This window comes from Caretta caretta, chromosome 20 (assembly GCF_965140235.1).
Source record: "Caretta caretta isolate rCarCar2 chromosome 20, rCarCar1.hap1, whole genome shotgun sequence".
Taxonomy (NCBI): domain Eukaryota; kingdom Metazoa; phylum Chordata; order Testudines; family Cheloniidae; genus Caretta; species Caretta caretta.
In genome coordinates this window covers 15,663,584-15,689,197 of record NC_134225.1, presented here as the reverse complement: position 1 = coordinate 15,689,197, position 25,614 = coordinate 15,663,584, and the positions used below count along the sequence as shown (strand labels likewise).

Genomic DNA, 25,614 nt, shown 5'->3' with positions numbered 1-25,614 from the left:
CTCCTGCGGGCACACTGCACCGGGGCTGGCAGGCGTCACTCAGCTCAGCAAGGCTCGCCGCACCACTGGGCAATCGGTGCCAGCTTCCCCGGGCGTGCAGCTGGGAAGCAAGCACTTCTCGCTGCCCATGGGCATCCCTCCCTCCCCAGGCAGGGAACAGGCACCAGCACCATGCAGGTCCTGAGCCAGTGGGCTGGGGTCTCAACACCTGTGAACATCCACCAGGCTCCAGTGGAGGAGGGAGCTCTCCGCAGGCTGGGATAGAGCAGTGCCAGGGTGGGGCTCTGCCAGCAGGGAAAGGGCAGGCGAGGGTCTCCCAGAAAGAACTCCACCCAGGACTGGAGTTACAGCTCTGGAGCTTGGGGATCAGTAGGGGGAGGGGCTGGGATTCCTGGGTTCTATGCCCAGCTCTGGGGTCGGAAGTGGGGCAGGTGACGGGAGCAGGGGGCCTGGGAGATGGGGCAGGCGTTCTCGGGGCCGCTGGGGCGTGCTGGGGTTCCAGTACTGCCTTGTGCGCTCGCTGCCCGGCTTCTCTGCCTCTTGTCTCTGCAGCTGGGGTTTTTCAAACGCTCCCTGCCCTACGGCACGGCCATGGAGAAGGCTCAGCTCAAGCCACAGGCGGCCTCAGAGGCATAGCGGGGCCAGGGCCGCCCGGCTGCTCTGCGCATCTGGGCTCTGTTTGTCTGTCTGTCTTGTTTGCTTTTTCTGGTGCGGCCGCCGCAGAGCAGCATCGGGGAGGGGCGGCGCGGCCTGGCACAGCAAGAACGGGCTGCACCCAGCAAGCTTGCCAATGGGGCAGAGACAGACCCAAGGAAGCCCCACCGTGGGGGGCCATGAGGTGAGCCCCCAGGACTGCAGCAGCAACTGGAGAGCGCCCTGCCCGCTCTGTGCCTATGGGGTGGCATCTCTGCCTCCCCTCGGCGCCAGAGCCCGGCAGCCACCCACTGCCCTCTGCGGGCGCCCCGGCGGGTCAGATGCTGAGGGCTGCGCTCTCCAGCCATGGGCAATACTTGAAGGCTGCCGGGAGGCCCTGCTGGGCTCTGCGGAGCCGTGGACTCCTCCCGCGGCCCAGCGTGAAATGCCGTCCCTCTGTCCGACCGGCTGGTGTTGGCACAGGGTCATGGAGTCTGAACTGGACAGTTTACAAGCTGCCCGTCCACTCAGACTTGCCGGAGCTAGGCTGGACAAGCACAATCACCCCATGCAGCCACCGCCATGGAGCTGGGCAGGACTTCCTGCCTTCCCCAGCCCACTTCCTGTCTGAGGCAGCTCCCCCGAGGACATGATGGACACTTCCAGTCAGGGGTCCTCGGGGCCACTCTCAGCGATGCCAAAGATTGCAGCATAGGAAGCCGAAGCCATGGCCCGCCAGCTGTGCCTGCACCAGCCCTGAGCTCGCAGCCCGGCAAGGGGCTGCGGCCAGGATTCTGGGCTCTAATTTAAAGTCTCTCCAAGTGCAATAAACCCTTCGACGTCAGTATTAATCTTCTTAATTATGATCAGGAATTTTCTCATGTGGTTGGAGGTCTGGCCCAGGTGCTCCCCGCTTTGCACTGACCCCACGTTGTAGGGCCAGCCCCCTCCCCAGCCCCATTCCCCTTCCCCTCCAGCCTGCTTGCAGCATCTCTAAATTATTATGTTATGTCTCCTGTCTGAAATCCGGGGGTGGCCCCGAGCTGGCCCTGCACTGCCCTCCGATGCTGGCCCTCAGGGATGGCATAGCCTGGCAGGACCCCCATGGAGAGCGCTGGGTTTTGCCTGGCTTTCCTGTGCAGCTGTCCCCAGTCTGGGCAGACTCTGCCCTAGAGAGGGATGCCAGAGCAGCCTACTCCGCGGGCTCTGCCCCATCGCCCCCTGAGCCACGCGCTGGTGCCTAGTCTCGCGGCCAGGTACCTGGTCTCACTCCCAGACAGCACTTGCTGTTGAACTGACCCCAGCCATTCCGGCAGGAGGGGTGTCTGAGGGGGCTCTGGGCTCCAGGTGGGCACTATGTGGAAAGGGCAGCTCTTGCCCTAGTGGCCCAGTCCAGATACCAGCACTGCCGGTGCCAGCAAACAAGACAGCCAGGCTGCTGGAAGGGCCAGGACTGGAGCTACTGTGCAGCCAGACCCTGGCCTAGAGCCCCCATCCTCTCACTGGGATCCCAGGTAGCACACCCTTCTCAGGGCCGGGAACTCCTCGCTCTGCCAGGCTGAGCCAGAGCCCTGGATCCTGACCCTCCCTCTCCCGGGGCCAGGGGGGCTCAGATGAGATTGTAACTCGTGCTCCCAGGGCCGTTCTGGGGGTCCAGGCCGTCAGTGCCTCAGGCAAATTGGGGTCCAAGTCTTCATTCCTCTCTCCCGCAGGCCATGGGCAGGGGATCGAGGGCGGGGTCCCGTGGCTGGGGGTGGGGCTCTGGCAGCTGCTGGATTCTCACTGGAACGTGGCCCACTGGGATCAGGGCTCATCAGAAACGCCAGCCCTGCGGATCTCTGCAGCCACTGCCAGGGCAGGTGCAGCAGCCGAGAGTCAAAATTGCACTACAGCTTGCAGCCCCTGCCAGCCCGGGTGGGGGATCCTCTTCTTGGTATTTATCCTTCCACTTTATATTGGCTGTTCCAAACAGCCCCCCAGCACCCTCTGCCCTCCGTGGGGGCAGATCCCAGCTCAGGAGGCCAGAGCCCTGGTGTCCCTTGGTGCTGTGTACTGGGGGGACGGTCCCTGGGACTGGGGCCCTCCCCATGGCGGACACTCTCCCCTCTCTGTTCTGTGTTGATTTACTGTTGGTTTGAGAGAAGTGGGGGAAGGGTTGGAAATTTTTGGTGAATGGGGGAAAAAAAAACAGGTTCCCCACCCTCCTCTCGAAGGAAAGTGAGCGGGGGGGGGGGGGGGCTGTTGTCACTAATTGGTTGGGGGGGGATCCAGCTTCCTGCCTCAGGGAGGCGCTCACTCTCTATTGTTGTTTTATTATTAAATGTGTTCTAAAGACCCTTCCTCGCCTGGTCATTGATGGCTCTGCCTTGGTCACCCTCGGGCATGATTAGTGGGTGCGAGCAGCACTGGGGAGAGAGAGAGAGGATGGGACCTGTGTGTGTCTGTGTGCGTGTGCATGTGTGCTGCTGCCCCCTGCTGGTCAGGATGGGACCATGTGTGCTGCTGCCCCCTGCTGGTCAGGATGGGACCATGTGTGCTGCTGCCCCCTGCTGGTCAGGATGGGACCATGTGTGCTGCTGCCCCCTGCTGGTCAGGATGGGACCTGTGTGTGCATATGCACCAGTGCACCCTGCTGGAGCACATGGGGCTGGTGTGTGCCACTGCAGCCTGCTAAACAGGATGGGACCTATGTGTGCGGCTGCATGCGCTGCTCCCCCTGCGGGAGAGGGTGGGACCTGGGACTCCGTGTGCACCAGCCACTCAGCAGCATCCCCAAAGCCTGTGTAGGGTGCCCCGGCTCCCTGTACAATCCGCGTGGGGAGAGAGGAGCCTAAGAATGAGCTCCCCAAACGCCAGCCAGCTAAGCCAGTCAATAGCAGAGACCAGCGAGGGCTGGGGGGTCCTCTCAGGTGCCCAGATCCAGGCTGCAGGGGCCGCCTTTCTCTGCTGGCCACTGCCCAGAGCCCCTCTCCTGGAGTCCAGCCCCAAGTCGGGTCTTGCATGAACAGCAGGAGCACCTGCATCACTCCAGCTTTTAACCCTCAGCCCCAGGGCTTTGCACATTCACCCTGGATGTGGGAAACCCTGGTTCAATTCCCCTCTCTGACAGGGACCCTGGTCCCATTCCTTCTCCCCATCACCCAGGTGAGAGTCCTGGGCTATGGGGTGTTCAGGTGCTCTCAATCTCCTCCCCACTCTATAGCCCACCTACTGCCCAGGGCACCCCCCTGGGCAGTGGGATGTCCCTGTTCAAATCCCTTCTCAGGCCGAGGGGGTCTCCTACAGCACAGGTGTGTACACTGGGCTAAAGCTTAGATCTCCTACAAATGTAGAGCTGGAAGGGCCTTGAGCTGCTAGCTAGAGAAGCGCCCAGCTAAGGCAGTACCACGGGAGTCTAGATCTTTCCTTTCTAAACCTTCGATCCTTTTTGTTACTCTGCTCTGGACTTTCCTGTTTGCCTCTTTTCTGAAGTGCAGCACCCAGAACTGGACACAGGACTCCAGCTGAGACCTCACCAGCTCGAGCAGAGCGGGACAGTCACCTTCTGTGTCTTACATACAACACTTCTGTTAATCTGCCCCAGAAGATATTAGCTTTTTCACAACTACATAGCGGTGCTGACTCCTATTCAACTTGTGATCCACACTAACCCGCAGGCCCATTGCAGCAGTACCGCCACCAAGCCCGCTGTTCCCTAGTGGGTAGATGTGCATGAGTTTTCCTTCCTAAGTGAAGTACTTTTGCTCCTGGGGAAATTCTGCACCACTGCAGACATGCATAATTCACGTGTCCCACAGGATTTGTTTCCTCCCACAGAAAAGACTTTTCTGCCCACGAAGTGCTGCAGTTCCACCTTTCGCCCACCAGAGGCACTGTGGTGTGAGAACAGCCAGCAGCAGGAAGCAGCCAGCTGTTCTGGCACCACAGTGGCCTCTGGTGGGAAAAATATGGAACTGCAGCTCTTCTGGGGCAGAATGTATTCTCTCGCAGGGGGTGGGATTCTGTGCATGCCCAGCTGCAGAATTCCCCCAGGAGTAGAAGTTCATCACAGCACCCTGCCTGCGGAGTCGGGTTTGGACTGAGCAGGCCTCTGGGGGAATCACGGACGGCTTCAGAGTGGCTAGTGGTGGGGGATAGACTGGAGTGCAAGCTCAGGGGATAGTGGGGTGACAGCACTGAGCCTAGGGACAGGGGAGAGGGGCTGCAGGGACACATGGGGGTGGGGGATGGGGCAGATGTGCCTAACTGAATGGGAGAGGCTTTTACCAGAATCTTTTTTGTTCTGTATTGTTATAGACATACTGGCTGACAGGTATTTTGAAATAAATTGACCAAAATTATTAAAACGGGCATGATTATATTGTTATTTTGACAAATAAAATATGCAGAATTCAGCAGAATTTAAAAATATTGCATGCATCTCCCAGGATTTCCAATAGGGCCAGGTATCACCAGAGTTGGGCCCCTGTGCTGCGGGCCCCTGCAAGGGATCGCCAGCACTGGGCCCGTTCCCCATGGCCAGGCCAAGGACCTGTGCCAGGGATCACCAACGTTGAGCCTGTTCCCCATGGCCATGCTGCAGGCCCCTGCCAGGAATCACAGGCGCAGCGCCCATTCCCCATGGCCGAGCTGCACTTCGCCAGGGATCGCCAGCGCTAGGCCCATTCCCCATGGCTATGCCGTGGGCCCCTGCCAGGCATCGTCAGCACTGGGCCCCTTCCCCATGGCCATGCCATTGGCCCATGCCAAGGATCACTGGTGCTGGGCCCATTCCCTATGGCTGAGCTGCAGGCCCCTCCCAGGGATCACCGGGTCTGGTCCCGTTTTCAATGTCCATGCTGTTGGTCTCTGCCAGGGATCACCAGCACTGGGCCCGTTCCCCATGGCCATGCTGCAGACTCCTACCAGGGATCGCCAGTGCTGGGCTCATTCCTGATGGCCATACCGTGGGCCCCTGGCAGGGATCACCGGCACTGGGCCCATTCCCCATGGCCTTGCCACAGGCCTCTGCCAGGGATTGCCAGTGCTGGACCTGTTCCTCATGGCTGTGCCGCGGGCTTATACCAGGGATCACCTGGACTGGTCCCATTTTCCATGGCCGTGCCACAGGCCTATGCCAGGGATCACCAGCGCTGGGCCCAATTCTCATGGCCGTGTCGCAGGCCCATTCTCCCTGGCCAGGCCATGGGCCCCTGCCAGGGATCGCTTCCCCTTGGCCAAGCCGCTGGTCCCAGCCAGGGATCACCTGTGCTGGATCAATTCCCCATGGCCGTGCCGCAGGCTCCTCCCAGGGATCACTGGCGCTGGGACCGTTCCCCATCACTGTGCTGTATGCCCCTCCCAGGGATCACCGGGGCTGGTACCGTTTCCCATGGCCGTGCCGTGGGCCCCTGCCAGGGATCACCAGCACTGGGCCCATTCCCCATGGCCATGCCGTGCGCCCCTGCCAGGGATCAGCAGCACTGGGCCCATTCCCCATGGCTGTGCCTTGGACCTGTCCCAGGGATCACCAGCATTGGGCCCATGACTAGGGAACACCCTGGCGCTTCTATGATGAGCTCCGTAGAGCCCAGACCTTTTAGCTGCTTCCTCTGGTCCCATGGGGCTGAGTCGCCACTTTGGGCACCAGGAGGCTTGTGGCCAGTGTCTGCCCCCCAGGGTCCCGCTGGCCCCTTTCAGAATCCTGCACGAGGCTTGTGCAGCATGTCACTGCCCTGCAGGGGGGTCACATCTCCATGTGTGCCACATCCCAGCAATTCCTGTGATGGCAGCATCACACCCAGGCTCATTCTCACTGCCCCTGGGCCTGCTGCAGCCAGGCTCCTCTGGCTCACTGAACAGAAGCTTCCCCCAGCTGCTCCCAGTGATGGCCGGGGCAGGGATGGGAAACCCAGGTGTCCTGTGGCCCAAGGTCTCTCGAGAGGGGTGGGCATGGATGTGGCACCGCATGGATCTCCTGCCATGTGTCTAGGGGGCCTGATGTGAGCAGAGCCTGGCATCTGACCCCCGTCCCCCTATGCTGCGGCCTGGGAAGCTCTGCCCCATGCATCCCGCCCCACCAGGATCCAGAGGTCCAGCTCGGGCAGGGGTAAACCCTGGGGTGGCTCAAAGCGCCCAGCACAGACTTGGTGGCTGTAGCAGGACGGAGCCACCAGTGGGCGCCACGTCATCACAAATACACAGCGAGCCCCGAGCCCCGCCCGCAGGGAAACGCGGGGGCGGGAGGATCCTCTGCTCCGGGGGACGTTCGACCCCTGCCTCCCTCAGCCAAGGTGCACGACGGTGCCCCTCCATCCCGACCCGCAGCCCCCTGCTAGCCCGGCCCCGCCCCCCAGCTCTGCCCGTGCCCCTCCATCCCGACCCGCAGCCCCCTGCTAGCCCGGCCCCGCCCCCCCCAGCACAGCCCGTGCCCCTCCATCCCGACCCGCAGCCCCCTGCTAGCCCGGCCCCGCCCCCCCCAGCACAGCCCGTGCCCCTCCATCCCGACCCGCAGCCCCCTGCTAGCCCGGCCCCGCCCCCCCCAGCACAGCCCGTGCCCCTCCATCCCGACCCGCAGCCCCCTGCTAGCCCGGCCCCGCCCCCCCCAGCACAGCCCGTGCCCCTCCGTCCCGACCCGCAGCCCCCTGCTAGCCCGGCCCCGCCCCCCAGCTCTGCCCGTGCCCCTCCATCCCGACCCGCAGCCCCCTGCTAGCCCGGCCCCGCCCCCCCCAGCACAGCCCGTGCCCCTCCATCCCGACCCGCAGCCCCCTGCTAGCCCGGCCCCGCCCCCCCCAGCACAGCCCGTGCCCCTCCATCCCGACCCGCAGCCCCCTGCTAGCCCGGCCCCGCCCCCCCCAGCTCTGCCCGTGCCCCTCCATCCCGACCCGCAGCCCCCTGCTAGCCCGGCCCCGCCCCCCCCCCAGCTCTGCCCGTGCCCCTCCATCCCGACCCGCAGCCCCCTGCTAGCCCGGCCCCGCCCCCCCCAGCACAGCCCGTGCCCCTCCATCCCGACCCGCAGCCCCCTGCTAGCCCGGCCCCGCCCCCCCCCCAGCTCTGCCCGTGCCCCTCCGTCCCGACCCGCAGCCCCCTGCTAGCCCGGCCCCGCCCCCCCCCAGCACAGCCCGTGCCCCTCCATCCCGACCCGCAGCCCCCTGCTAGCCCAGCCTTAGGAGCCCTGCAGGAGAGGGTCCCTGCCTCAGTGCACCAGGGTCTCTGATCCTCCTGGCCAGGGGCAGCGGGTTCCCCCCTGCCCCCAGTTTGACCTCCCCCCCACAACGGGCCAGACTCCTGCCCCATGCCTAGGGGAGCTGCTGAGAGGTGGCTCCTGGCCCAGCAGGTGGAAGCTACCACCACCTGCCCGGCAGCTTCCCCCGCCAAATCCCCCAGCTGCCAGCCCCACTGCGGACCCCGATGTTCTGGCTCAGAAGGGAGAGACATTCCCCAAACAGAGACACCGCCCCGCACCACCACAGCCCGTAGGGCAGGACCTCCATGCAAAAAAGCCCAGTGGCTGCTGTCCACCCCCCCCCCATTCTTGCTCACTAGGCCCTGGGCTCACCCACAGGCTGCATTCACCAGGATCAATCACCCCCCTGTCCTCCCTCCCCCAGGAGAGCGAGACCTGGCGGGCACATCAAAGCCACACCAGCCTACAGGCCATGCCCCCTGTGACCTGGGCATGGCTGCAGTGCCGAGTGACCTCTGACCCCACGTGGCAGCGGGCGGGCGATGACACGCCTCTTTCTTTGTTGCCCCCCTGCACGTCCAACCAGAGACTGGGTTTTTCCTGCACTTCCTGTCCTGAACCTTTGTGTCGTGTTGCTGTTCACCCTGCCCGGGCAATGGCTGCAGCTCAGTGCTGGCTGATTGAGCCCTTCATCACACGGCTTTGTGAGTGTTACACACAGCTGTGCCCTGCCCCAGAGGTGGCTGCAACACGGTGGTAGGTGGGAGTCGTCATCACTGGGGTGCTGTTGAGGTGGGAAGGGACTGCTATGTCTCAGCTGGCCATGGCGGTGTTTGCAACCAGCAGGGTGGATGAAAGCCCTGCACTGCAAGCAGCTGGGGGATTCGCTGCAGCTCTGGCGTTGGGGTCTCTGGGATCTCTGCCCACAGGTCAGCGTGGCTGTGTGGGGCTGTGCAGAGCCCGTTGGGCAGGCCCTAGAGTTTGCTGCCATCTAACAGGGCCGAGGGTTTGTGCCCAGAAGTGACAGTGTCCCTCTGCCCTTCCCCCACACTGGCTGTGCCACCCTTCCCCAGCCCTACCCCGATGCTGTAAGTGGGGCGCTGCGGCTGCCCCCTCTCCACTGGGCCAGTTCACCTCCCCGGAGCATGATGCAGCTGGGCTCTGGGCTGCTTGGCAGGAATCTGGCACCAGGGTGAGGATGGGGGGAACCGCGGACAGACAGAGGCTCCCTGGTGTGGAATGTCCCACAGGGCTGTGAGGGACTCCCCTGCGGGGCTCTGCTGGGGGAGCAGCACCTCAGGCCTTCTGCGGGGATGGGGGGACAGCGCTGCCTGGGGGACCGCTGGGAGGGGAGGGGAGTTGGTCTGTGTGGGGGAAGAGGACTGGTCATTGCGGGGGTTGGTCTGTGCATGTGGGGGAGGAGCACTGGTCAGGAGAACCCCATTATTTCAGAGCAGCGCAGGGAATGCTCTGGGGGTGGAGGCTGCAGCACCAGGCACCGTGTGACATGACCCCGGGGCAGCAGGAAGGGGGGAGCTGGGGGCAGTGACGGACTCACTCCCATGGAATTCACCCCACCCCACTTACTGGTTGGGGGCTCCTCTTGGGAAGGGCATTGTCAAGACTCTGGCCTTGGGTGTCCATCCCATGCAGGGGGCTGAGCCACCCGCCTTGCCATGTGGTCCCCTGCTGGGCCGCCTGCCCTGCCCCAGTGTGCCTCGCTGAACCACCCCCGGCACGGTGCCCCAGGGCATCTCCGTGGTGGAGTTGACCCCATTTCACTGAGGAGCTGGGTGCCCCCCTTGACAGGTGCTGGCGCAGGAGGAAGGTTTCACTGCCATCATTCACTAGCTGCAAGAAACTCGGCAACACAGCGATCAAGAGGCAGAGCGGCAGACGAATGCCAGGCAGCAGCTGTCTCATCTGAACTTCAAAGGCGTCAGAGCTGCCGAAGATCCCTCATTTCAAGTGTCAGGGAGTTCCGGAGGGAGGAGGGGAAGCGCTCGCTCTCAGATCAAAGGAAGATGCCCGGATTCTAGTGAAAAGAAAAGGAGTACTTGTGGCACCTTAGAGACTAACCAATTTATTTGAGCATGAGCTTTCGTGAGCTACAGCTCAAAGTGAGCTCAAGTCTCTAAGGTGCCACAAGTACTCCTTTTCTTTTTGCAAAGACAGACTAACACGGCTGTTACTCTGAAACCGGATTCTAGTGGAACACGAGTTCTGAGCTCTTGCACCCAGATCCTTGTGGAACGCAAGTTCTGAGCTCTCACGCCAGGATCCTTGTGGAGCGGGGTCCTGAGAGAGAACTACCCCCATCACACCCTGCGCTCCCTTTCCCTTGTGCCCAGCTGGCCCCATACCACTCTGTGCTGACCCTGCCCTGTAGCTCCCTGCCCCCATGCCTACCATCCTGCCCCACCGTACCCACCCTACCCTGATATCCCCCTATCCCCCTGCTCTCACCCTGCCCCATTATCACCCAGTGTCTACCCTGCCCCCATATCACCCTGCACCCATGCTGCCCCCTGCACCCATCCTGCCCTCATACCACCCTGTCCACCCCCATGCCCACCCTGCCCCGATATCACCCTGCTTCCTCCCACATTCTCCTGGCCTCCCCTTTGCCCATATCCCCTCCTGCCTGTTCCCTTCCCTCTGCCCCACCCCTACATTCCCTGCTCCCGCACCCCTGCAGGATTGGCAGGGACATTCCCGGGATGGGGGGCTGCTCTCCCCCCAAGCAGTGTTAACCCTTCCTGTGCTGCCCCAGATGGTGAGTTGCGGACAGGGACTCAGGACCAGCCAGAACCTTCAGCTGCTGGAGCCTGGAGGTTCAGCCAGGGACACCCCAACCCCCGCTTCTCTGTTTCTTCTGGAACCAGCCAGGTATATTGGGGCTTAAACCTCAACCAGCTTGGGGGGACACAAGCCCCAGCAGGGCTGCTCTCCATGAGCATTCTGCCACTGGGGGAGGGGGCATCTCGAACTCAGACCCACCTTCTGGAGGGCCAGAACCCCCCACCCCATAGCCCCCAGCTTCCCCCCCCCCCCCGAAACACAGAACCCCTGCCACCCTGTACTGCCCTGGGGCTGCAATCGGCGCGGGCGTTGGGGAAACATTCCTCCTGGCTAGCTGTCGAGGGTTCCCCCTCCTCCCCAGGGCATCCCCTCCTGGAAACCCCCCCATCCCTCTCCCAGAGCCGAGCAGCACAGCCCTGGCTGCCCAGAGGCCCCAAGCAGGGGTGAAAGGCCAGGGAGCAGGGACTAGCCTGGGGGCTGAGCTGCACGTGGGGGTGGGGGAGCAGCCAAGTGAGGGTTGGGGTCAGGCATGTTCTCTGGTGCGGCCCAGCCTGGAGCAGCCAGGAATCGCTGGCCGTGGGGGAAGCAGGTACTGTGACTTAAAAAGCACAGGGAGATTGGCCGGGGGGGAAGGAGGGGCCTCTCCTGCTGCCCATGACCCCCACCTCAGGTGCAATCAGTGGCCTCCTCCTCCAAATTACTAACCCCACTGAGAAAGGCCCAGACAAAACCTGCCTGTCCCACGGCCCCTGGGGCAGCTCCAGGCACCTGGGAACACCACTGCTGTGGGTGTAGCTCTGCCAGGGGTGGGGGCAGAGCCTGGGGCAGCTCAGTGGGTTTGGGCTGGTGGGCGGGCTGTGCCACTCCTTTGGGGAGGAATGAGGAGGGAGCTGGCTGAGTTGTGGGAGGGCATGATTTATAACCCAAAGGGAATCTCAGCTGAGAGCACCAAGGATGAGATCACCCCCTACTGAGCCACTGCCCCACTCCCTGCAGCACAGCGCCCCTACTGATCTCCCCGCTTCTGCAGCACAGTGTCCCCTACTGAGCCCCCTTCTGAGCCCCCGCCCCGCTGTCCGCAGCACAGCACCCCCTAGCATCACGATGGGGCATTGGGGTGAGCACTGGTTGTGTGGGGTGCATGCCCCCTACTGCCCCTCTACCCTACCTGGCTTGAGAGCACCGATGAGATGTTTGTCCAGCTGCAGCGTCTATGTTACACTCTCTCCCACTGGGGAAGGGGGGGTCCTCCTGGGCAGGGGGCATGCATTTTGGGGGCTCACCTGCTTGCCAGGTGCAGGACACCATGTGCCAGGGCTGCCAGGCAAGCCCCTTCCCCTCACACAAACCCTTCTTGGCTCATGAAAAGAGAAGCCAGATATCGGAACGGGAGCTAGCATGGAACCAAATAGCTGACTGGCTGGCTGGATGCAGGGACATGGGGCTGACGCGGCACTGGGGGCTCCTGGGAGAGCTGTGCCCCCTTGCATGAGGGGCTGGCAGTGCTGGACGAGGTGCTTGTGGGCCGAGCACAGTGTTAGTATCTGCTGAGCATCCCTGGCACTTGTGGGCAAAGCAAGCAGCACTCCCCTCCGCCCATCTCTGTGTCCGCCCGCTCGCTGGTTTGCTGCTCTCCCTGGCGCCTACGGAGAGGCAGGCTTGGAAGCCGGCCTGAGCCCGCTGGGGAGCAGTCACTGCTCTGAGGGCGGTTGCTGTTGTGGTTAAGGACCAGGGCTGGAAGCCAGGGCTCCTGGGTTCTCTTTGCAGCCAAAGCTGTCCTATGGTTAGTGGCACTGGGGACACAGTGGCTGGACTCCTGGGTTCTATCTCTGACTCGGGGAGTGGGGTGAGGGCTAGGGGTTAGAGTGGGAGGTCTGGGAGTCCGGACTCCTGGGTTCTATCTCTGGCTCCGGGAGGGGCGTGGGGCCTAGTGGCTAGAGTGGAGCGCTGCCTGGGGTTGGGAGTGAGGTCTCTTGGGTTCTATTCCCAGCTTTGGGTGGGGGACAGGGGGACTTGGCAGCACACTCTGCACCGATGTCTCCTTGCTTTTCCATCACCTCCTCCCACCCCACCCTCAGCCAGCTGCACAGGGCTCCTTGCCAGTTCCCCACTGGGCCTGGAGCACGAGCAGGCAGGTTCTTCTGGGGCAGGAGCAGGCACCGCCCCACAGGGTGAGGCTGTTTCCATGGGGACCATATCACCGGTTGGCTTCGGGACTGGGTGGGGGCAGTGAGTGCGTGTCCCTGGTGTGGTAGGGGGTTGGCCTAACCCCTGGCTAAGGTCAGAGCTGCCCTGTCTTTGTCTCCTCCCACCCCGATGTCTCTGGCCCAGATGGGGGATACCCCCACCCGCCCCCTTCAGGGGAGAGAATGCTTTCTGCTCGGCAGGGCTAGCGGTGGCTTTGGGGGGTAGGGAGCCTAGGGCACAGAGAGGCTCCTGGATGGGGAGGGATCTGTGGCACTCTGCAGAGGGGAGGGGCAGGACCATGGGCGCACTCTGTCCGTCTGGCCACAGGAGCCACTTGACATAATCTGCAGCACTGCAGATTTGCCACGGTTTCAGCAAGGCCTCACAAGGAGGCAGAAACACCAGCCGTGGGATGATGTTGGGGACGAAGACACATGTAAGATAGGCCATGAGTTCCAGGCCCGCCCAGCCGTATCCTCTACAACCCTTTTATGAGTCCAGGTTTCCTTGGGGCTGGCTGTTATTAAAGCAGCGTCTCCAGGTGGCACCGTGACATGTGGTGTTCCAAGTGCCTTTTCTTAAGTGTGCGAGCAAGTTTTCAGTGCTTGGAGAAATGCTGCATTGCTAGATTGCGGCTGTGGTTTCTTGGGAGAGCTTGCTCTGTGCCTTTATCTAGACTCCATTCTGGTTCTTATCTCAATGGTCGAGGGCCCAGCAGCACCATTCAAAGGTCTCAGATGCAGTCACAACTGGCGACCCATATAGGGGTATCGTTATATTGGGCTGGGCTCTCTGGAACCACCACGCTCTGTTCCTAGGGTTGTTGCTTTAAAAACAGGGTGTGGCTGACTGAGAGCGTTTTTTGGAGACTGAGAGCTGGTGCCCATGTGAGCAGAAAGGGGAGGCCCGGCCTACGTACGTGCCGTGATGGGCAGAACTGAGTTTAATAAACACATCTTTCCTGAAAGCCAGAATTGTGAAGATGGAACATCAGCATTGACGGGACTGACTGCCTTGTGTGGCTAACGAGCCCCTGGCCCGTATGTCACTGACTCAGCCCAGCTCAGCAGGGATTATAAACCATGCCTGTCAAGGGGGTTTTCTGGCTTCACTGTGAGCTGAGTTGGGTGGTCTCAGGTCCAGCTCCTACCTTTCAAACTCACCCCGTGCTTTGCACTTGATGGAGCCCTGTGGGGCCAAGCCTGTCTTGCCTTGTATCTGTGCAGTCCCCGGCACAATGGGGCCCCAAGCTTGTGCAGGCCCCTTAGCAAGAGCTGAAAAATACAATCAAATCAAATCATTTTAATTTTTTTTAAATCTCATGATTTTGGGGGGTGACGCGTGATTCTTGCACTTTCCCATCAGTCTAGAGTCTGAGGTCAACAACCATCACTGGAGCACCTGGCACCTCCCAGGTGTTTAACAAACAAGAATAGCAACAATTGGTGCCGTGACCTCCCTGCCTTCCCGGCCCCTGCAAGGTGTGCCGCATAATTTGTCCTTGTTGGTTTGATGGTTTTGTGTTTGTCTCTGTGCCTGGATGTGTAAGTGAATGTGTTGTGTGGGTATTGTTTGCTGGCTGTGTGCGTTGTGTGGGCTGTGCCTGGGTGAGTAGATGGGTTGTGTGGCTGTTGTCATATTGGCTGTGTGGGTCTGTGCTGTGTGTGTGTGTTTACATAGATGTGTGGGATGTATTTTCTGAGGGTCTGTCTGTGTAGTGTGTGTGTGGGGGGGTGTTTCTGTGCATGTGTGTACATGGATGTGTTGTGTATGAGGTGTGTTGTGTGCTTTGTGCCTGTGATGAACTCATGAAGCTCACTGAGCTAAGGTTCGCCATTTGCCCTGGGTGCAGAGACACTGCCTGCTCTCCAGTGGCATGGAGTTCCACAGTCTGGGCCCAGCTCCCAGGACAGTTCTGTCTCCTGCGCTCTCTACTGTCCTCTGGGGTTGGATGGCTCCTTAGCTCTGGTGGAGCATTGGGCCATGGCTGCAGCAGGAAAGGTCGGGAGCAGGGGGACTTGGCCAGGAGGGCCCTGAGCTGGGCTCTATACTGGGGGGAGTGGGGAGCTGGGGGAGGGCTGTACGGAGAGGATGGGCAGGGATTGAGCTGGGACCCCCACAGCTAGCTCCAGGCCTGATGGGACAGGGGCAGTCCCTGGTGATCTGAGGGCTGGGCCCCAGCTGCTCCTCATCCAGGAGCCAGGCACATAGGCTGGGGCTGTGCTGCCCCCTCTGCCCAGCCCCACCTCCCTGAGCCCTTCCAGCAGCCTGGAGGACACATCCCAGGATGTCTCTGCAGCATCCTCACCAAAGAGCCACTAATGCCTCTGGCAAAGCTGCCACGTCCCCGTCCTTTCCGGCCCCGATCGGTGAATGTGCAGGGATGGGGCTGGAGCCCGCAGCTTTGTTGGCTCTGATTGTTTACTGCCTGGCGGAGGTCATGGACCCAGGTTTGTGATGTCCCAGACAATACCATGGCAGCTGAGTGTGATGTCATAGACGCAAGAGTCTATGACGCTATGATATTTTGTAATATTTTAATTCCATCAAAATTTTTCTTATGTTGACCCTTTACCCCTTTGTTAATTCTCTCTTCCTTGCTATGCCTGGGTAAGTATCTTTGTTTTTATTTATCCATGTTATCGCTGCATTTCTTATGTAATGTTTTGTTGTATTTTTAATAAGTTGACATATTTTTATATGAATAATAATGCAGGAGGGCAGGAGAAATGTTAGAGCTGGGGCTGGGAGCCAGGACTCCTGAGTTTCTTTCCCTGCTCCAGGAGACAGTATTGTTAGTGGTTAGAGCAGGGGCCTGGCAGCCAGGACTCTTGGCTGCTGGGAGTGTCAGCTCCTGGTTAGAGCAGAGGGGACGGGGCACCAGGACTCCCGGCATGTACTTTTGGGAGCTATTCCACAGTTTGATCACTCAGCAACTCACAGACCAACCTCAGGTGGGTAAAATCTCACAGGAGCAGCCAGGTCTCGCAGGTCCCAGACAGGCGTGGAGTGGAAGGAGCAGGAGGGAAATAGGAATCCCAGCAAGAGGTGGAATAAACAAAGACCAATCATCGGTGCCTAAGGTGTCACAAGCTCAGGGGCACCCACCCCAGGTAAATTGCTGAGTCACCCTGCTGGGAGCAGGGGGCTCAGGCCCTGGCAGAGTGATGTCCCCTGCATCGCCCCACTGACAGTGCACGATGCTGTCATGACGTAAGTGCTCTGAGGGGGGCGATGGGGTCTCTCAGCCCCCCAGCCCTGGCGGGCACCACAAGGTAAATGGGGAAGGAGCCACATCCGGGTTTTTCTTTTGTTTCCTGATGGGGCAAAACCCAAACGCCCGGAAATGGGGAGGAGAAAGCCCTGGACGGGCGCGCTTGGCAGACACTGCCCCTTGGCATCAGGAACGCAACATGCCAGTCTCACCTGTCCCTGGGCTGAGCCCAAACTCCAGAGCCAGTTCCCTAAGTGGTGGGGCAACAGGATCCAGAGCCAAACTGGACTTAACAGAAGAACTAGGGGCCACCAAATGAAATGACTGGGCAGCAGGTTTAAACCAAGCAAAAGGAAGTATTTGTTCACACAGCGACAGTCAACCTGTGGAACTCCTTGCCAGAGGATGTTGTGAAGGCCAAAACCATAACAGGGTTCAAAAAAGAACTAGATAAATTTATGGAGGATAGGTCCATCCATGGCTATGAGCCAGGATGGGCAGAGATGGTGTCCCTAAGCCTCAGTTTGCCAGAAGCTGGGAATGGGTGACAGAGGATGGATCACTTGGTGATTGCCTGTTCTGTTCACTCCCTCTGGGGCACCTGGCATTGGCCGCTGTTGGAAGACGGGATACTGGGCTAGAGGGACCTTTGGTCTGACCCAGTAGGGCAGTTCTTATGGTCTTATGACTTCTCATAGTCCAGCTAATGAGACGGGAACTGCTCTAGCCCTGGGGCATACAGACTGAGGGGCTGGTACCAGCCAGGGCAGCTCAGGAAAGGGTTAATCCAGCAGCACCTCTGGCTGCCTTGCCCCCTTTTCATCCCATTTTTCTAACAAAAAAACAATGGTTTTCCATAAAGAACCCGGGGCAGAAAAATAAAGTGAGGTCCTTTAAATGGCACGATAGCCCCACCTCTTCATAGGCGGGGTCTGAATCTCCTCCCATTGTGGACAGAACCTGTAGAATATTATAGCCCCTCCCCTTATTGGTGGAGTCTGTATATAAAGCTCACCTGTGTCCCATTTCTATGGAACACCCCTAGGAGCTACATGTCACTCTATTTACAATAGGGCCTTCAATATCATTATTGGAGCTAGGCCAGAGCTGTGGGCTGGGAAGTTTGTGCCAGTTTGGATACAGGTTTCCAGCTCGGATTCAGGGCCCCTTGGGTGGCTCAGAGGGACTGCGGGGCTTCCCTGCCCTCTCAGACTGGGATCCCTTAGGCCACACAGTGCCAACAGTGACAACAAGAGCCTGGAGTCCTGGGCTGTGCAGGAACCACCAGCGAGGGGAGGTGGAAGGCTGGGCCAGACCCTGTCCCACTTCCCCTCCCAGCCCCTCAGGGCTCTCCAGTTACCAGCTCTGACATCCACCGATCTGCAGCAGTAGCAGGGGGAACCAGGTATCAGGCAGGACATGCTCAGTGTGATCCTGACCCCTGAGCCCAGCAGCAGTGGCTGCCCATCGGCCTCATTCTAGGTCTGAGTCTCTCCAGTTCTGGACTCCTGGGTAAGGGGGCAGCTCCCCCAACCCTGCATGTGGAAACGCACACGCACAAACATGCAGATGCACACATTGGAGCTAGCACACGCGTGCACGGAGATAGTCAAATGCAGCCACAGCCCCTCAGAGCCATGGTCTCTCCTCCACCTGGCATCAGCACAAAGCGCCCGTGGGAGGGACAGGAACAGAGCAGGGAGGGTGTGAAGAGAGAGCGGGGCCGGGGGGATGGGGTCCTCAAATTTCCCTGATCCCGTGGAAACCCAAGGCAGCCCTGATGGCAGCTCTGATAGGGCTGCGGGGGGAGGCTGAGCCGCGCAGCTGGCTCTCAGGTTTCCTCCTCTCATCCTTACATCCATTAAAGTCCTGTTCGCCCCACACACAAAGGGTGAGAACAGCAAATTAGCAGAAAGCCACAGAGCACGACACAGCCCAGCCTGCATTATTAATACCCACTGGCTAATAAGTAAGATGAGCCTGCGCCCGCTGGGGATCACATCACCCTCCAAGGTCAGGAGCCAGCGCCCGGCCCCCGGACCAGGCCAGCCCCAGGGCCTTGACGCGTGTCCCCAGTTTGACTCGGAAATCGGGGGGTTTCATGTGGGAGGCCGGGCCTGGCCCGTAAAGTCAGACACTGTGGCTCCTGCTGGCCCAGAGTACCTGGGCCTGACCCTGTGACATGGGGTGGGAGTCACTCCTACAGGCCGAATGGGGCATCCCGGTATGAGTGACAGCACAGCCAGGCCCCAGCCCAGTGCTCCACCCTGAGCCAAGCAGGGACCTGGGTTCGAATCCCTGCTGTGTCCCTGAGGTCTCCCACATGCTGGGTATATGCTCCAGCCATGGGCTCTTGGGAGAAGGGAGCACCTTCTCCTCCAGCGCCTCTGAGCAGAATGCTGAGATGGAGATTCCCATCGGGCGTGGGTGTGAGCTCAGCACCAGGACTTTGGGCCATTCTGTGCCTGCACGTGGCAGAGATGTAGGCGCCCAAGGGATGTTACTGGCGGCAACTAGGGAATTCAGGCACCTGCAGGGTCCATTGCCAGCTGAGCGGGGCTTTGAGGGATCTATGTTTTGGAGCGAGGCGCCTGAAGTGGCGGCAGGGGGAGGAGGGCCAAATCCCTGTGTGGATCCTCAGGGACCAGCGCCACCAAGGGCCAGCTCGGCCCTGCCGCTCGCCACGGCCTGTTGGCAGAGCTGGTTATGAGCAGTGTAAACAGTGGCTGCTCCCTGTGGTTGGGCCATGCCAGGGCTGGCAGGGGTGGACTATAATCAGCTAATTACACCAGCTCCCTCCACTGCGGGCCCTGGGCTGTGCCGCCCTCGTGCCCGCTCCATAAACAAATGGCTCTGACTTTCAACAACAGGAGGAGGGAAGGCACTCAGGGCTAGCTGGCACCTTCATGCCAGGCTGGGGGTAGGACTACCCCCTTTGAAATGCAAGAAAACCTGCCCCCCCCGCCCCACAAGGCAAGCCCACAGCAACCCCAACCACAAGACAACCCCACCAAGCCACTCGCTTCAGCAGCCACTTACAGTATCTTGAGAGATAACAGGCACAGAGAAGATTAATAGCATCATTCTCTTACCTTGGTCCTGTTGCTCCAAGCTGCTTTGTTTGTGTCCGACTTCACTGAGATGATTTCTTCCCAAACTGCCTTGACCCTATGTTTTAACTATATCCTCGCATGGGGACGTTTTGGAACTTTATCCGTAAAGAAAATCCATCAAGTCTCTTCCTTGACTTTGCATTTGCCGTTTGATTTTGCCTTTCCCAACAATTCCTTATTCTTGACAGCAACAGTGTGCATTCCAGACAGGAGTAGCTGAGGTGGCAGCTCATGCAGAGCTCACTTTTGACGACTTCAATGCGTAGGCAATTCCTCTGGCCAGCCCCAGGTTTGGCGGTGGCCAGACAGCTGCTGGGTTTAGATCTGTTATCGCTTAAACTGCAGAGGTGGGATGGGAACACTGCAGCATCTTGAGCTGGACACAGACACTTTTACTGTTAGCTAGCTCAGTGTATGGTGAGAACAATGTGAATCTTTAGACCCATGTGAAAAAACTGGCAGATTAAATTATTTGTCTGGCAACTGGCAACTCCATAAAAAACCAGGCCGGTCACATACCAGCCGGGTGGTAACTGGTAACCTAGCTGGGGTGCTTCACAAAGCACTGAGGCACTGAGGCAAGAACCACATGAGGCAGATTTCGGGGGAGGGGGTGTCCAAACATCCTTTTGGATGGATTTGGGGGGGGGGCACTCAGGTGGATTTCTGAGTGGGGGGCTCCCAGGCACCAGATTGGGTGTATTTTTCGGGGGGGGGGGGTTTCCTAGGTACCAGGTGGGGTGAATTTCTGAGGGGGGTGGGGCTCCCAGGCACCAGCTTGGATGGATTTCTGAGCAGGGGGACACCCAGATGCCATGAGGGGTGGATTTCTGAGGGGGGCACCAGGCGCCAGATTGGGTGGATTTCTGAGGGGGCGTGACGTTATTGACTTGAACTGGGACCGTATAGAACATTGTTGCAACCAAGGTCCTGCAGTGGCACCAAATCTTGTATAAAGGGGGTCAAATAAGGTATCTAAGACAAGGTTATGGTTTGCTGGTTAGGATTATGCTGTCTGTTTGCATGTATCATTTTTGTATTTAAAGATATAAGTATTGGCTCTATACTGTCTGTATTCCAAACTTGTGCTATGCTTCTGGGTGACACCCCAGACAAGTTGGTGACAGCTCTGCCTAGCCTGCTTGATGGCCCATTAAGGACCATCAGCTATACAATTGACCCATTGAGAGAAGGCAGACACGCCTTGGGACTCAGCAAGGCATGCAGGGACCTGCCTATGGACAGAACTCCGAGGTCTTCCCAGGCCATGTGATGGACAGCTTGTCTTTGGGACAAAGAAAGAAAGAGACCACATGGCAAGAGACTATAAAAAGCTGCTACAGGTCCTCCATCTTGTCTTCAGTCCTGCTTCTGACCTCTGGAGGGACTTTGCTACACTGAAGCTTTGAACCAAGGACTGAAAGACCCATCCCAGCTGTGGATATGCTCCAGAGACTTGATTTGAACCTGCAGTTTATTCCATCACTGCTGCAAGCCTGAACCAAGAACTTTGCCATGACTGGATGTAATGGATTCCATTTAACCAATTCTGGCTCTCGTCTATCTCTTTTTCCTTTTATGAATAAACCTTTAGATATTAGATTCTAAAGGACTGGCAACAGCGTGATTTGTGGGTAAGATATGATTTGTATACCTGGGTCTGGGGCTTGGTCCTTTGGGATCTAGAGAACCTTTTTTCTTTTTCTGGGGTATTGGTTTTCATAACCAGTTGTCCCCATAACGAGTGGCACTGGTGGGGATACTGGGAAACTGGAGTGTCTAAGGGAATTGCTTGTGTGACTTGTGGTTAGCCAGTGAGGTAAAACCGAAGTCTTCTCTGTTTGGCTGGTTTGGTTTGGTTTGCCTTGGTGTGCACAGAAACCCCAGCCTTGGGCTGTAACTGCCCTGCTTTAAGCAATTTATCCTGAATTAACACTCTCAGTTGGGTCCTGCCAGAACCAGCCTCGTTACAGGGGGGCGATCAGGCGCCAGATTGGGTGGATTTCTGAGGGGGGTGCCCAGGTGCCATGTGGGGTGGATTTCTGAGGGGGGCTCTCAGGCACCAGGTTGGGGTCACCTGGTGCCCTGGCGTGGTCCGTATTCCAGGGTTACAGCCCTCCCAGCTAGCACGAAGTGAGGAGTTTCGCTGAGTGCCCCAGGTTGTGCAGTGTCCGTTGTTGTGTTCCTGGCCTCTGGCAGGAGCTCTCAGCAGCCCGTTGTGCAAGCCTTGCCAGCTGCAGCCACTGCTGGCTCTGGCAGCCGGAAACCGAGTTCTCTTTTAGCCGATCAATAGGGACAAATGCTGGAGCCGGGCTATTTATGTACTGGGGCGGGGGCAGGGAGGATTTACAGGTGGGGCGGGGCAGGGACTGTGCTCAAGCCTTGATGTGAGGGTGGGTTTGCTTCAGAACCCCAGGCAGGGGTTCAGCAGGGGCCGCTCGGGAGACAGGATTTTAATGATCAGCTGGTGCTCCATTCCCCTCCCCTCCCTCCAGGTGCTGCAGAATCAAACATATCTGGACCTTGGCTGATGGGCTAAGAATCCTGTGTCTGCCCCATAACATAGCTGGATCCCCAATGCTGGTTGCAGCCTGGGCATATGTGCCTTGCCCACCCTTCTGTATCTGTTCACTGCAAACCTCCTAGCCTCAGCAGGGCAGCACAGGATGCCCAGTAGGGCTGGAGGGCACTAGGTGATTGGCAAAAAATCTGCCCCCAAGCCAGGGGGCCACTGGCTCTGGGAGGCTGCAATGTCTGTAGCCTCTAGCGGGCCACAGCCCAGGTAGGGGGTGACTTCTCATGCTCACGAGGGGCACATCCAGAGCCCACCCCCTTGCCTGAGACCCCCATTGTCACATGGAACAGCCTTGTACAAAGGCAGAGGCGGGGCCAGTAGATCCCTGCTTTGGTGCCCCTCAGGCTGGGGTCTGCAGGAATCCCAGCCTGGGCCCACGCTGCCGGAGGAGCTGGCCCTGTGCATGGAGCTGGGACAGTGTCATCCCGCCAGGAGCCCAGGCATGGGGCGCCTATTGGCTCCATGGGGCAATGCACGCAGCCCCTGGGGAGCCTGAACACCAGCTCCCATTCTCCGCCCTGGCGCTTGGGGCCGAGGAGCAGACCCTGCAGCAGCTTCCCCCTGCCGTCTGCCTGGGTCTGTAACCGAATCCACAGCTGTAACCGAACCTCCCGCTGCAGTGGGAGGGAAGGTGCCTCAAAGTCACAAGACACACTGGGGATTTCACAGGAAAGAAAACCAATGAAGAGTAGAAGGGCTGGCAGGGTCCAGAGACCCCAGAGAGCCAGTCCCGGGTGTGCTACCCAGGGCATCGCCCTGTTGACAGCAAGGAAGGATTCAGGCAAGGGCAGGGCTATGCCTGGAAAGTGCCGCTCCCCCCAAGCAGCAGTTGCCGCAGGGAATGGGGAGGGCAGGTCAAGTTGCCCAGGGGCTCTTTGCTGAGCCTCAGCCAGACCCTCTGGTTCTTCTCCAGCCCCCATGTGCCTAGCACCTGAGCCTTGCACCCTCTAATGCATTCACCAGGAGAGGGGCAGGGCTGTTACCCCAGGGGGCAGACAGGAGCAGGGGCCCAGCACTGCCACATGACACACCGTGGGTCATCCAGGGAGCCTGTGGCAGAGCAGGGAACTGAAGCTGGCTCACTTGAGTCCCAGGCCAGCACCCAGCCTGGTGTGCCCTCCCCCCACCTCCCGGTGCTCCTGTGCTCTGGTCTGCACTATGCGGTCATGGCAGGGCAGCTGGTTACATGCTACTGGCATGTTACCAGACACAGCTCAGGCCTAGACACCCTGCAGCTTAGTTGCTTCAGGGACAGGATAATGCTGCAGCCAGGCGGCTGGACCCCAGACCAACATCAGATGGGCTGGAGCCTCTCCCCACAGGATTGCTGGCCCCGAAGGATGTGGGGAGACATCAGGGGCCCATCACAACTGCCCAGAATACCCAGGGCGCTGTCCCTCCTAGCCTGTCTGTAGCAGGCTCAGAGTGCCACCTAGGACACCAGGCTCCGGAGCAGGTCCTGGGAGTTTCACACCCACTTTGCTTGGGGTAACTGCCCGACACTAGGTACAGGGTTTGGGGAGCAGCCTCGGGGGGTTAGTCCCGGGCTCGAAGCCAGGACACCTGGGTTCTGGTCCTGATACTAACTCACTGTGTGGCCTTGAGGAAGTGCCTCCTCCACTGTGTGCCCCCCATTGCCACAGAATGGGATCCTGACCTCCGAGGGGTGGGGGGGCACAGCCTGTTGGCTCATGTCCCTGGCACTTCCCCTCAGACACTCCCTGCCTGTCTCATGAGTCTCACAGGCCTGGCGGGGGGCAGGCGGCTCAGCTTTCCTAAAACAAGATTGAGACACCCCCCCCCGCCCCACAACCCAGCCCGGGGCAGGTGGAGGGGACCCTCCGTGGAAGGAGGCCTCAGCAGCACAGCTGGCCAGGATCCCCTCCCCCCACCCTTTCCCTGGCTCGGGCAGGTCGGGGCGCGTTTGGGGCGGGAAGAGGCTCCGGAGAGGAGACTGTCTGGCACCAGGTGCTTTATGAATCCTCCATCTGCTCCCACCTGGGGGCTCCCAGCAGTAACAACCCAGCCTCTGCTGCAGCCCCCAGGTGCCACTGCGCCCCTTCCTCACTGGGCGCCAGAGCTCAGGCCAAAGCTGGGGAGGAGGGGATAGAGGACATGGGGCACAGCAATGACAAGGCCCTGCAATGTTCCACCCGCCCCGTGAGCTGGCAGGTTGGCTCCGGGCTGTGCCGCAGCCTGTCAATCTCAGCCCCCAGCTGGCAGGCCTGGGAGGGATCCCTGCAGCATGGCGGCCTGGGACAGGTACCCACGGCAGCCATGATAACCCACGTGAAGGACCAGACTAGCTCAGGCCCTGCTGTCAGCAGATTAGTGACACATGCAGTGTGTGTCCGGCCTGTGCGCTGGTGAGGGCTGGAGCCTGGTGCCGGCAGAGGAGGGAATTAATCTCTAACCCCAGTCCCAGTTATTGGAAATGAGGGAGTGGGATAAGGCAGCAGGACAGGGGGAGGCTGGGAGTCAGGACTCCTGGGTTCTACCCTGTCTCTGGTAGGGAAGTGGGGTCTCGTAGGTTGGGTGGGGGAGAACCGTCAGGATTCCGGGCCCTAGGAGGAAAGTGTTGTTTACTGATTAGAACAGGGAATGGGAGGCAGGACTCCTGGGTTCTATTCCTTGCTCTGTCGCAGATTGGCTGTGTGACCTTGAGTCTGTTTGCCTCAGTTTCCCCTCCCCTCAGAAATCCAGATCCAGACCTAACTCCCAGGAGCTGGGAGGATTCATTAGCCTGTAAAGTTAACTGAGATCCTTGAATATCTTGTGCTGAATGGCTGCAGGGACACTCCGCCCCCTGCACGTGCTACTATACAGCAGGGTGGGGGGCATGGGGCAAGCACGGCTCACAGCTGGGATGACTCACCGCCTGTTACTCATCCATGGGATGCCAACAGGTCCTGCATGTAAAGCGCCCGTCTACAAAGCAGCAGAGAGCTTCCGGGAACGGACCTGTCCTCGCTCAGCTCTGCTGCCATTCAAGGTGCCGAGAGACACGTGGCACGGCTCACGTGGTCCCTTCCTGCCATGCGGCGCCCCTCTGAGACAGGGCATCTTTAAGTGGGGCACAGACTACCCACAGTAGCTCTGCAGTGACTGGCCCAGCTGTGTGGGAGTGAGATGGATCCTATCCTGCCTGCCCTGCATCACCCATAACCATCAGAGTCTGGATCATTATTGTTGAAATAAGCCAGGATCTGCCCTACCTTGGCCCTGCCCCCTGGGCATTACCATACACTGGTCAATGGCAGGATTAATTGGTGCTTTTGGCACAGTAGCACCCCCTCCCCCGAGGCCTCACCTGTGCTGGGCGATATGCAGGTCCCCCAGCAGGAATGGAGCAGACAGATGCAGAGAGTGGGAAAGCCAAAGGGCCAGGACTAGAGTCGAGGTGTCAGGCCAGGGTCCTACTCACTGCACCCCCTTGCCTCACAACCCGCCCTCCGACCCCCGACAACATTCCGCCATGCTCAGATGAACATGCCAGGAGCTGGCAAAAGCTTTCCCTCCTCTCTCCGCTGGGTATGGCTTTGGATGGGCTAGGGCCCGGCCCCACATCCCCAGAAGTCAATGGCAAGCAGCTGCCTCCTGTGCGGTTCCAGACTGAGCCCTGTCAGCCCGGTGGAGAGACCTGGCGACACGGCCAGTCTAGAGGCCGGCCTAGCCCGAGCCTGCTGTCCCTCGCACGCCCGCTTGACTCTAAGCACGCACCCCGCCCCCTTGCCTTTGTTTGTCACATGAAGCACGTGCCTCAGTCTTTGTGGGATCGGGGCCCGAGGTGACCTGAATATGCCAGCACATTTTCCCTTTTCCCCAGTGATGTTGCATGTGGCAGGAGGAGCAGCAGCTGCCGCCGTGAGTGACTTGTGCTGTTTGCTGCGCAGCCCACCCCGCTCCAGGAGATGGGCGCCAAGGT

At 59.8% G+C, this 25,614-nt stretch overlaps 1 protein-coding gene across 3 annotated transcripts in view; it reads left to right on the top strand.

Moving 5' to 3' along the window:
• ITGA5 (integrin subunit alpha 5) overlaps positions 1–1,477 on the top strand; it is a 52,050-nt gene extending 50,573 nt beyond the window's left edge. For all 3 annotated transcript variants that reach the window (XM_048831716.2, XM_048831715.2, XM_075121462.1), the window contains one exon: positions 553–1,477. In XM_048831716.2, coding sequence (XP_048687673.1) covers positions 553–636 — 84 coding nt within the window. In that variant the 3' untranslated portion in view covers positions 637–1,477. The remainder of the gene's footprint in view (positions 1–552) is intronic.
• Positions 1,478–25,614: the final 24,137 nt, after the last annotated feature.